General features: G+C 39.1%; 2 protein-coding genes across 2 annotated transcripts; both read right to left on the bottom strand.

Annotated features, from left to right (window-relative positions):
* Positions 1–1,228: 1,228 nt before the first annotated feature.
* Positions 1,229–1,864, bottom strand: LOC113085617 (scavenger receptor cysteine-rich type 1 protein M130-like). The gene is made up of 2 exons (XM_026255217.1): positions 1,727–1,864; positions 1,229–1,588 (listed from the first exon to the last, which is right to left on the bottom strand). Exons 1-2 carry the CDS (start codon positions 1,842–1,844, stop codon positions 1,248–1,250), a joined length of 459 nt encoding a protein of 152 aa, XP_026111002.1. The 5' UTR covers positions 1,845–1,864; the 3' UTR covers positions 1,229–1,247.
* Positions 1,865–1,946: 82 nt separating this feature from the next.
* LOC113085616 (scavenger receptor cysteine-rich type 1 protein M130-like) lies at positions 1,947–2,869 on the bottom strand (the record flags this gene model as incomplete). Its single annotated transcript, XM_026255216.1, has 3 exons — positions 2,764–2,869; positions 2,298–2,612; positions 1,947–2,029 (listed from the first exon to the last, which is right to left on the bottom strand). Coding segments are annotated over exons 1-3 (459 nt in total), but the record flags the coding sequence as incomplete, so codon positions are not given.
* Positions 2,870–13,347: the final 10,478 nt, after the last annotated feature.

Genomic DNA, 13,347 nt, shown 5'->3' with positions numbered 1-13,347 from the left:
ACTCTGATCCAGAACACTCAACATAATTTATCCAAATCGGTCCTGATCTTGATCCAAAATGAGCATCACCCAGAGCATCTACAGGTTCTCCACAGTCCAGCTCTCTACACACCACTGCAGCATCAGCCATATCCCAGCCATCATCACACACTGTTCCCCACTGACCTCTGTGAAGAACCTCCACTGTACCAGCACAGCGACTGTGACCATCAATTAACCTCACATTTACACGGTCTGTATAATGAACAGAGAGAATGGCAGATGTATAGGAAATAGAGAACAGAGGGAAATAAATATTAAGACTGGGCAGGAAGAAACACACACACACACAAAGTACAAAATAAAAGTGATTTTACTTAAAGAAACAACCTGTACACACCAGTCCAAAATCATTGTCATGTGAACAGTTGTTTTCATGTGATGGTGATGTTGGACAGAGGTGAATCTGAGATTCATTTCCTCTGCACTGAATCTCTTGTGTCCACATCTGAGCGTCTCCTTTGTCAAAAGCAGCTGCTCCCAGCACCTGTACAGGAGCCCCACAGTCCAGCTCTCTACACACAACCTCTGCATCCTGCTGGTCAAAGACAGCGTCACACACTGACATCCACATCTGATTATGAAGGATCTCTAACCTCCCAGAGCAGTGAGAACCTCCAACCAGCTGGACTCCTGAATAATTAAAGAAAAATAAACATTGGTAACACTTTACAGTAAGGGTTAATCTGTTAACATTAATTAATGCATTCAGTATCATGAACACAATCAACAGTACACAATTATTTGAAATCATTCATTGATCTAGATTAATGTTAAATGTACTAATCATTTTTAACTCAGTTGTTCATCATGATGTATTAATGTTAATCTATACAAATTGATGTTAAAAATGTTGTAAACAAAAAGATTACAGAACATTTTACAAGAAAATGCTGCTTTAATCTTTTTAAGTGTAGAAATGAGATAAACTAATTAACAAAATTAGATTAATAAATGCTGTAAACTTGTTAGTTCATAAAACTTAAAGTTTAACCTCATTATAATGTGTTAACAAATATTACATGCACGTTATGTATAATGTTTATTTTAGATCTTGACATTATCACATAAAAAATAGTGGTACATTTTTTTTATCATATAAATATTGAAATTGATGGTCAACCATTAAGCACCATTTATTAAAGTAAAAACAAAACTAATAAAAAAAATAATCTATTAATAAGGGGTTTAAGGCAAGCGACTAATCACTATGGACCAGTTGGAAGTAGTTTACCTGTGCAGATGACTCCAGCATCTTTAGTATGATTACAGTTATGTTTACCCCATCCTTCTGACCCACAGTTCTTCAGTGTGAACTCTGATCCAGTACACATGACATAACTAATCCAGACCTGTCCTGATCCTGATCCAAAATGAGCAGCACCCAGAGCATCTACAGGTTCTCCACAGTCCAGCTCTCTACACACCACTGCAGCATCAGCCATATCCCATAAATCATCACACACTGTTCCCCACTGACCTCTGTGAAGAACCTCCACTCTACCAGCACAGCGACTGTGACCACCAACCAACCTCACATTCACACGGTCTATATAATGAACAGAGAGAATGGCAGATGTATAGGAAATAGAGGACAGAGGGAAATAACTATTAAGATTGGGCAGTAACACAGACACACAAAAGTAAAAAATAAAAATGTTTTTACTCAAAGAAAATGAATTCCAACCTGTACACACCAGTCCAACACAATTGTCGTGTGAACAGTTGTTTTCATTTGATGGTAATGTTGGACAGAGATGAATCTGAGACTCATTTCCTCTGCACTGAATCTCTTGTGTCCACATCTGAGCGTCTCCTTTGTCAAAAGCAGCTGCTCCCAGCAACTGTACAGGAGCCCCACAGTCCAGCTCTCTACACACAACCTCTGCATCCTGCTGGTCAAAGACAGCATCACACACTGACATCCACGTCTGATTATGAAGAATCTCTAACCTCCCAGAGCAACGAGAACCTCCAACCAGTCTTACTTCTGAAACAACATTGATCATTTAAATAGTTTTTGTTAATAAAAAAAGCAACAACAACAACAACAACAACAACAATTATGATAGTAATAGATGTAGCAGAGACACAGTAAAGAAAACTGCGAAGGAGTGCATTAATAATTGTAAGTACTCATGGAACAGATGTGCTATTAGATGTTTTTAGAAAGTATAGATTTGTGTGTGTGTTTAGTTCAGATAATGTTCATGAAATGTGAACAAATTTCAGTCATATCATAACTTGTAACAGCTCACCTGAGCAGATGACTCCAGCATTTTTACTATGATCACAGCCATATTTACCCCATCCTCCTGATCCACAGTTCTTCAGTGTGGACTCTGATCCAGTACACATGATATAATTGATCCAGACTGGTCCTGATCCTGGTCCAAAATGAGCATCACCCAGAGCATCTACAGGTTCTCCACAGTTCAGCTCTCTACACACCACTGCTGCATCAGCCAAATCCCACCAGTCATCACACACTGTTCCCCACTGACCTCTGTGAAGAACCTCCACTCGACCAGCACAGCGACTGTGACCATCAACCAACCTCACATTCACGCTGTCTAGATGAATAAGACACCAAGAGAAAGAAAGAGAAAATAAAGAATATTGAAAAGAAGAACAGGAAGAAAATAACAGCTTTAATAAATTCATTACAGCATAATTACATATAAATGTTTGATTTGAGATAAATCCCCTTGAGCATAAACCTACCAGAGGTGATGAGTGGTATTATATAGCACAGAAATATAAGTATCAAACAGCTCTCCATCATTTTCTGCTCAACAAAAAAATTTCATCAGCTCAAAACACAGCACAAGTTTCTCCTCTGCTCCCTCAAACACACTGAAGAAACTGGCTCCTGTCAGCCCCCTAAAGAGAGAATGAGAGACTCACAGCTACCAATGACACTCAGTGTTACCTTATTAGACACAACAGAGGAAATCATCAAACACAATCAGTGACAAATCAGAGGAAGCATTTCTGATTTTCACCATATATATCAAAAGAACGTCATCGCTGAACAGGACTCCTCCTCCTCCTCCATACAAAGACTCTTCAATGAAGATGTGCACACACACCTGCCAGAGGCAAAAATAGACACACATCATACAGGAGACATTAAAGATTTCAGAGAGAGGAACCACTCCGGGATATTTACAGCTTCAACACCTGCTGAGATACAGAGACTGATAAAGGCTCACTTTAAAAATATATTTCCCTCATACGATGAATACGTGAAAATTCCTTACAAAATCTGACACCCAGCAAATAGCAATTTACAGCATGACAGGAAAACAAGTAATCTTATTCCATTCCTTATTCTCAATTTATAGTGTTAACTGTAATCATTAAGCTCAACCACTGAACCCTGTTAAACGAATAATAATTAAAAAAAGATGAATATATATCTTCAAAATAACATATAACTCCCAAATTTGCAACCCTGTTACCTATTCTGGTATTATTATTATTATTAGATTTTATAATATACAATTGTTCATTCAATTTTAGTATTTATTATTAGAAAAATGGTACAAAATTAAATCTCTTATTGAAAATAAATCGCTTTCATTCACTACAGCAAGTATTAAAGTACATGGGCTTGTGCGTTGAATGTAGCAATGTGTTAATCAAACACAAGATGGAAGCAAAAAACTATTTAATCTAATGACTGAAAGGTGCATTTCATCCTGCAATGCGTTAGTCTTCCAATAGATGGCAGCAAAAATTTATTCCAGAAACGAGCTGATAAGAGTCTTGTGCTCGTGTTACAGCAGTAGAGTGTCTGTCTCAAGTGTTAAACACTTACTGGAACATAAATAATTCTGTTTTTCTTATAATAACATTTGTAATTAATTTCTTTCTGGAAAAACAGAAATTTTTATTGTAATATATAGTTTTCGTTAAAAAGCCTGAAATTAGACAAAGCAACATAATAATAATATTGAGGTATGGGAGATGAGAGATACTGAGAATTTAAGTTTTATTAACAACCACTGTAGGTGACAAATTGTTAATTTATCAACAATAAATGAAGAGGAGGCATATTAAATATCAGCATAATGACAATTTTAACTTTCAGTTTACCTTTACCTTGGGAAAAAAATATCGCCTAAATACAACACGATCAGTGGTCTCAGAAGAATACAATCCAGCACATTGCAAACATGTCTTCTGTGTTTGTGCAGTTTACTATTCCTTTTCACTTTTAAGGGAATTTACTGTCCAAAGCAGAACTTCACAGAGGTTCCATCTTCATTCTCTACCTCCAGACTAGTTCAAGTTTTTACCAGTTCCACCGACATCAGTTCATAAGCACTGAACCAGCAGAAAATTGCAGCTCATGTTGCAACCCATTCTCACTTCAAAGGCGTCAAATACCGAAGAATGTTCAAGCGCCCCTAGCTTCACTTTTATGACGCCAAATGTGCCTCTCGGCGTCGAAATATCGACGCACTACGACCTTCATTGCTTTCAGTGGGAAACTTTTGGCGTCAGAATTTCGACGCGAGGACATGAAATGTTTATCGCTATGAAATCACGTTCAAGAAGTCTCATTCAGCACACATCGCGATACTTGCTATCAGTTCCACAGTTTGGGTGAGTAGTCGTAAATACGCTCTTTCAATGCCTTTTATAAAATGTATTCTGTCTTCTTTATTAATCAGATTAGCGCCATATGTTTAATTGTTGTATTATATCGGTCATCCTCGGCTGTCTTTGAGTTTCATTGTGTTTAAATAAATGAACACAGCTGCTAATTAGTGTGTTCCCTTTCTTAGGTCACTTCGATGCTGCGGTGAGGTCAACTGCTATGGGAACACCTCTCGGTGTGACGAATGTCTGAAGCCCTATACCATCCCACCAATCCTATTGGCCAAATAGCGCTTGGCACCGCCCTACGCATGCGTACGCATCATATACCTGGGTGCCGCACGCCATTTCGCTCAGATTTCATTCCTTCAGGGAAGGGAATCATCTGTGCCCTAGGATTCATCTCGCGTTCTCCAGCGGTTTCTATGAGCATTGTTAACTCCTCTTCGCGGACGCGATGAGTTTTCGAAAGTGCAAGGAGCCGTGTACCAGGTACATCACGAAGGGAGACTCTCATGACAGGTGCGTAGTATGTCTGGGTTTACATCACGCACAGGCGGCGCTTAGTGGCCTTTCTTCCTGTCCCCATTGTGATGGCCTGCGGCTCAGAGTACTGCGCTCAAGGGTGGAAGTATTTTCTGATGTCGCCCCCGTGTCTAACCCCCGCCATGTCACTTCTGCGACTGCCGAGGCACCGCACGAGGTGATAGCTTGGGGTGACACGTGCGACATGGATTTCGAGGACAGCGCAGCGCTGGATTATTCTCCACATCGCTCGCTCTCCCCTACCCTGGTGCAGAATAAAAGTTTTATTGAGCCTGTCGTCTTCTCTAATGAGGATTTACAGCCCACACTGGAGGCATGTAGTGCCATCTCCTTCGTTTGTGGGCCCTATGATGACGATGTTTTATCCACCGCAGCCTCGGGGTCTGAGGACCTTGCGGCCGACAATAGCCCTCTCCCTCCTAGCAGACAGGAGAGGCGTGTTTCCCCCTCCTACAGCGAGCTGTTGGACGTGGTTTCTCGTGCGGTGGGTAAATTGGGGCTGGATTGGGAGGTTGAGAAGGCCGAGGCCCAACCTTCCTCTAAGCTGGACGACCGTTTTCTAACCAGTCGGACACCTGCACAGCCCCGGAGGCCTTTACCTTTTTTCTCGGACCTCCACCAAGAGGTTTCGAGGTCCTGGAAACAGCCGTTCTCAGCACGGATTACTAACGCTGCGGCTGTGGATTTCGCCACCATTTCCGATATGGCGAACCATGGCTATGGAGCGGTGCCTCTGGTGGAAGAGATTCTCGCCGAACACCTCGCGCCTAATTCGGCCGCGGCATGGAAGTCTCGCCCCCTTCTTCCTTTTAAGGCGTGTCAAGTCACGTCCAGCCTAGTTGGGAAATCCTACATGGGCGCTGGCCAGGCGGCTGCTTCGCTCCACTCTATGGCGGTCCTTCAGGCCTACCAAGCGGAGCTATTAAAGGAACTAGACGAAGGGGAGGGTATCACACCCGAGGCAGTGAAATAATTACGGCAAACAACGGATTTGGCACTACGTTCTACCAAACATACTGCTCGAGCAGTGGACCGTTCCATGGCCGGTTTGATTACAGTTGAGCGCCACCTCTGGCTTAATCTCACCGACATCAAGGAAAAGGACAAATCTTTCCTCATGGATGTGTGTGCCACCGCGGAGCCACCAGCAGCAGCTGTTCCACTCTGTCCAGCCGTATTCAGATATTCATAATATGAAATAAAAAATTTGAATTGTATCCTAATATGTTATTATTTGATATACTAATTCTAATTCCAAAATTATGTTATTTTTTACATATTACCTGTACTGCAGCAAGCCACCAGGGGGCGATTGCGATATTTAAGGCTTCATATTTGTGAGGCTGTCAAGCTGTCCATCACTGTCACATGCAGGTCGTAGTTTGTGGAGAACACTAGAAGAAAGGCCTTCTGAATATATTTGAATGAAAAAATGGCACTCTCAAAGAGCCTTAAGCGAAAAGTTGATTCAGAGAACCGTAGTTTTACTGAAGAATGGACTGATAAGTACGTATTCATAGTTCCTACTGTTAGAAATGCTGTACCTGTGTGCCTCATTTGCTTTTTTTTTTTTTTTCATTAGATTTAAAAAGGAATAAATATGGAATGGACCCGAATATTTGAATATTGGTTCGGTGGGTTGGTATTCGATTTGAAAATTTGACACACATTGGATCCCCCGCGAAACGGTTCTCATTCCCCCTTGAATAAGGGTGTTGTGAAATATTCGGTTTCAGAGATTTTCGGTGACGCTGGGCGGAGCATACGTGAATATTCATGACTTTCCTGTTTCGCGTTAAAGCGACTCTGAAAATATTAGTACGTTGTCACTGAAACATAAACTATTTTAAAAAAGGTATGTTTTAGCGTAGAATTACATTATGCTTAGTTTATTGTTGTTTTTAATACCAGTGTTTGGAATAACGGCGTTTAAAAGAACGGCATTAGGTAACGACGTTATTTTTTCAGTAACGGGGTAATCTAACTAATTACTTTTCCCGTCGTTACAACGCCGTTAACGTTAGTGAACGTTAAATGCGGCGCGTTACTATGCATTGATTTAAAGGGGGGGTGAAATGCTATTTCATGCATACTGAGTTTTTTACACTGTTAAAGAGTTGGATTCCCATGCTAAACATGGACAAAGTTTCAAAAATTAAGTTGTACGTTTGAAGGAGTATTTTTGTTCCCAAAATACTCCTTCCGGTTTGTCACAAGTTTCGGAAAGTTTTTTTCGAGTATGGCTCTGTGTGACGTAAGATGGAGCAGAATTTCCTTATATGGGTCCTAAGGGCACGTCGGATGCAGTACTACTCTATAGGTACTCAAGATTAACAGGATTTTGAGTGAAAACGAGCATTTCACCCCCCCTTTAATAAACTATGTAATCCGAACGCCCTCCCCTGGCTCACACTGTCACACAGCGAGTGAGAAGGTGGGTTAATAACGAGATAAGCGATTATGATTGGCTAAGGCAGAGTCATGTGTTTCATGGTAGCCAATCAGAGCCAGTGTTTTTACACACATGCTGGCACACGCGGCAGCGCCAGCAGCGGCAAACACACACACACACGCAACAGCTACACAGAGAGATTCGCAGCAGCAGCAGAAATGGCGAGTCAGGAGCAATCCGATGAAAAGTTGGCGTTTTCAAGGTATCAAGTTTAAAGATATAAGCACTACTTCAAATTCATTGTGGTCAAAGGCAAGAACGTGCATGTAATGTGTAACGTTACATGTAATGTGTGACACGCATCTACAAAGCTAGTCGCCAAAAACACTTTTCTTACAAAGATAATACTTGAAGTGAAGGATAAAACTTTTGCTGTCTGTTGACGTGCAATAAATATCAAAAAAGTTATGTACGAACACCTGTCTGTTCTACTCGTTTCAGCGGACTTGTGAAAACTGCAAAAAAAAAAAAAAAAAAAAAAAATTCTCTAACATATAGCAACTTTTTTTTTTTTTTTTACAGTAACGCAAATAGTTACTTTCCCTGGTAACGAGTTACTTTTATTATAGAGTAATTCAGTTACTAACTCAGTTACTTTTTGGAACAAGTAGTGAGTAACTATAACTAATTACTTTTTAAAAGTAACGTTCCCAACAATGTTTAATACTATTCATAATATGACTGTGTCATGGTTAGTGATTTTCGTAATGATTTACCTGAACCATATGCTCCAAATGAGCCTACAATGAAGCAGTTTCATAATATTCTTATTTGACATAAAATGTGTCGTTTAATAATTTTGCCAAAATCTATCTGTTGTGCCATAATAAAATGTATGATGATTATTCTGTGTCATTCCTAATCGTTTACTCAGTCATTCAAAAAAATGTTTTTAATAACAAAAGTGAAAGCTGGATGTTTTTTTAATGCACATATGAACTGGAATATAAACATGCTTAATCTCTGTATTTTTTTTTTTCATTTATTTGCCCCAAAATTTTGAAATTTAGTAGATAAAATGCACTATATAATTAAAAAAAAAAAAAAAAAATTGTCTTTATACGCTTTATTTTTGTCTTTAATCATAAACTGCATTGTGGTGCACTTGAAAATCATTTTGACTCAAATGTGTATTGGTCAAGTTTTGAAATCCACAACCTTGTCATACTTTAACAATGTTTTTCTTATTTTCTAAAAACTAAAAAATAACAAATGGCTATATCAAAACATACAGTAATTTGTATATTTTCATTCCAAAGATAAAAGTAGATTGCTTTTGCTGAATAAAGACTTCAACTGATTCTGTGTTAAAAGTTTTATTGACAGATGAGGTGAAGGCATTACATAAATGAAATTTACTACACACCTGTATAAATATAAAATACGTGTTTAAAAAAAAAAAAACAGGTGAAAGCTACACAAGGGTTTACTTGTATATGTGTTTAGGGACAGGCCTACTGATCCACACAAGCAAGCACATGTTATAGGATTTCTGTTGTAAGTAAATTATTAAATACATTATTAAAGTAAATTCCTATATGAACAACAAATGGCAAACAGAGATTTAAACACCATGAACAAATTCAAATAAATCAGTCTAAATGTTGGGAGAAGAAACATGTTTCCAAATCAATGGGACCAGATTTTTTATACCCATTGCAGAATAAGCCATTCAAGAATGACCCACACGTTTTTAATATTAGTAGAATATCCACCAACATGATCTTTTTTTTTTACAAAACCCTTTATCCATGAAACTTGTTTTATTAGGTTGTGCTTGGTTTGATTACCATTGATTTATCTTGATTTCAAAAGTTTGGATTTCAGGAACAAATTGTAGTAAAACTTTAAAACTGGTTAAACAATACAACATTTGTATCAAATAGTAAGCTATACAAATTTTTCTTTTTTTGCATATGATTTGTTTAATTATTACACTAAAGTACACATATAGGAAAAAAAATAACAGGCAGAAGTGCAAGTATCAAACTCTGCTGATTTGTAACAGATATATTAATTGCAAACAAACAAACTGTGCTTCTTCACATAAACTGCAGGCTGTCATGCATTTGACACATTTTTAAGGAGAAAAAAAAGTTTGTGCCACCATATGATACACAACCTCAAACGACATACTTATCAAATGAGATGTTTTTAATAGCAAAACAGAGGAATATGATTAAATATTTAACAGCTGCTGGTCCATTTATTGTAGCGTATTCTAACGATGGGCAGATGCCTCTGGCAAATAAGCAAACAATTAATAACATTTAGTGCACAAAAGAACAATTATATTCTACGTTTGCTTATCTTCATTCAAAGCTGAAACGTAATTAAACTACCGTGTTGACCAGTTTTTGTGATCCGGGGCCCGTTCTTCGTACGCCGCTAACTCAGTTAGCTGGATTTGAATGTTGACGATTTGGCGTGATCTTGGATCGTTTGGTTCTTCGAAGCTCATCCCGGAGCTGCTGTCATAGCAACAGGTCCGTAAGCTTAAACCTGCTCGGGAGAAGGCTTATTTCATGTAAACATGATTAGATTGAGGCTTTATAAGCGGGGGAGATAGGGAAGTCTGTCGCAGCCATGTCTTGTCCGTTTTTACGCGAGCAACCTGTTGCGGAAGGTGCGAGAATAATTCGCAGAGCTTTTCAAATTAATCAGGTGTATTGCGGGATAGACAGGATCCTCTAGCCCAGCGCGAAAGTAATTGTTGAGAGATACCGTTTTTCTTGTGAGGGTGTCATTTACATTATTACATTTACATTACCTGGCACTCACGCAGTTTTTAGGGTTTTTTTGTGGTATTCCCAAGCCACTTAAGACCCCAGGTTGTAAAGCAGAATTTTTTCGCTATTGCAGGTACATTTATAATTGTTAATGACATGCAATCATGACCATGCCAAAAAGTATGACTAACAGTATGTGTCGTTCAGGCTTCCCTAACGTGATTGGTGCCATAGACTGCACACACATCCCCATCAAGGCCCCACCTGGCCCAAATGAAGGAGATTTTGTGAACCGAAAGGGGGTTCACAGTGTAAATGTGCAGGTAAGTTACTATTACAATTTATAATATTCCAGATTAGTAGTTTATTACATTAAAAAAAAGGAATTAAATCAAAAAGTATGCAGTTGACTGACTAAAATCTCTCAGATGGTGTGTGACTCTATGTTCCATATTACAAATGTGGAAGCAAAATGGCCAGGATCAGTGCATGACTCAAGTCACATTTATGCACATTATTTGAACGTGGTAAGGGAACATAAATGTCAAGCTCACAGCATTGCACACACACACACACACTTATGCTGAGCCTAACAAAACTGCATTTTTCCATTATACAGGGGATTTTGATGGGATCCTGCTTGGAGACGGGGGCTATGCCTGCAGGCAGTATTTTATGATGCCCTTCCCCGACCCAAACCCTGGACCACAAACCTGTTACAATGCACCTCTAGCCAGGACAAGGGCATGCATTGAAATGACCTTTGGGCAACTTAAGGAAAGATTTCAGTGTCTGAAAAGTCTGACGGGTTGCCCCTGACAGGGCCTGTGACATAATTGTTGTATGTGCCATATTGCATAACATCGCCACTATCAGAAAGGAGAGGATCCCTGTGGTGGGGGTGCAGCCTGATGATGACCTCCAGCCAGTGCACTTGGACCAACCTAGTGGCAGAGCTGCACGGGACAGAATTGTGGAACACCATTTTTGAATGTGTAATAAAAGACGACAAATATGCTTAGTTCCCAGAGTTTTATTTAAACAATTCTTTAAAGAAAAACCAGCAAGTCATCTTTTGCCTGCAATTAGAGATAGTAGTATTGGTGACTTTACATAACGATGTGTCAAATGGTGTATTAGCAGGTCCTTTTGAAGCAACTATCTCTAGAGCAAGTTTTCTCTTTTTCAAGTTGTCAAGTTAAATTTCTCCTCTTAATTTGCGTTTTTTCAGCTCAAAATACTCAATTTTTTGTTGAAGATGCCGTTTATAGAGGGAACGGATGTCACCCTGTCATTTAAAAAAAAAAAAAAAAAATCAAGACATGCCTCATGCAACAAAAGTAAAAAGTAAAAGTTTACCACTGTCCAACTCTGTATTAGTTCTTTGTGCAGACTCTTCTGCAAGCCTTTCTCTAGGTGTGGACTCCTGCAACTCAAATTGCAGACAGAAAGAATAGGTACACAAGGAGGCTATATACAAATTAGTGTAAAGGTATTTATGCACTTACAGGTTCTTCCTCCAAAGGACAGTCTTCTGAGAGGATTTCTTCACTGTCCTGTGCAATGGAAATAAATGGGTATTACAGAGTGTTGCACTTTCTTCCCTTTATGCAAGTTAGAAAAAGTACACAACTTACTGCATATGCTTCAGCCACCACTTGCATGGGAACAGGTAAAAGTGTTGGTGTATTATGTAAAACTGCAAAAGAGGGGGGGGGGGGGGGGGTTGTCATTACAATTAACTACACTGTAAAATATATAATGTGATCAATAACTCATGGCAACATTTTGTATTAAATAAAACTGTAGAAGTTTTCACTTTCACAAAGAGTTGAAATGACTGTACCAGCCATTTGGATTATACTTCATTTAATGCAGCAACAGATCATTTTACAGTGTACTAAGAGAATTGGAAGCTCATTTAGCCTACCAGTAATTAAGGTGTTGCTGCTACTGGTCCCTGTCTTTGGGTCTGAGGAAGAGCTGCCCCCAGGGATGCCCTCCACAATGGTTCGGTTTTCATTCAATCCAAGGGCCAGCTCCTCTGCTGGGGTATATTGTGGTGGTGCAGGACCACCACCTGTTTTTTTTTTTTTTTTTTCAGCCTTTTTTCTTGGTGGCTGTTATAAATAGACAAACACATCATTTAACAGTGGCTTTTAAAAAGGAAAAAAAAGTGGCTTTTTAAAATAAAAGACAGTATGAATTAAAGGCTACCATTTTGTAGAATATTCTTGTATTTCACTTTTACTTGTTCCCATGTTCTATTGGGTCCAGTGGTGGCTCTGACATTAACGAAAGTAAATATTAAATTATTAAAATGCAAAAACACACTGTAGAAAATGATAGAAACATCTACTATGGACAGCACTTATGCATTTAATTTGTCTGCTACTTTTTGCCAGCCCGCTCTCCTGGCTTTTGCAGACATTGAGGTGTTCCCTGTTGTTTTAATTAACGACTCAAATTCGGCATAACCTTCAATTAAAAGCTCTTGTTCTGCTTGGGAGAAAAATTGGGCACGTTCTTTGGCCATGCTGAACAGCCAATAGCAGCGTTGCTGATCATGGTTTCGAGTATCGATACATATCCCCTTTTTTAAAGGGGGGGGTGAAATGCTATTTCATGCATACTGAGTTTTTTACACTGTTAAAGAGTTGGATTCCCATGCTAAACATGGACAAATTTTCAAAAATTAAGTTGTACGTTTGAAGGAGTATTTCTGTTCCAAAAATACTCCTTCCGGTTTGTCACAAGTTTCGGAAAGTTTTTTTCGAGTATGGCTCTGTGTGACGTTAGATGGAGCGGAATTTCCTTATATGGGTCCTAAGGGCACTTCTGCCGGAAGAGCGCGCGCTCCCGTATAGCAGAGCACTGAGAGCACAACAGACATTCACTGATCAGAGCGAGAGCGTCGCGAAATGTCACAAAAGGATTGTTTAAAGGATTATTTCTATGATTATTTCTAGGTTG

The sequence above is a fragment of the Carassius auratus genome, unplaced genomic scaffold, assembly GCF_003368295.1.
Source record: "Carassius auratus strain Wakin unplaced genomic scaffold, ASM336829v1 scaf_tig00042057, whole genome shotgun sequence".
In the NCBI taxonomy this organism is placed as follows: domain Eukaryota; kingdom Metazoa; phylum Chordata; class Actinopteri; order Cypriniformes; family Cyprinidae; genus Carassius; species Carassius auratus.
This window is presented reverse-complemented; position numbering and strand designations above follow the sequence as displayed.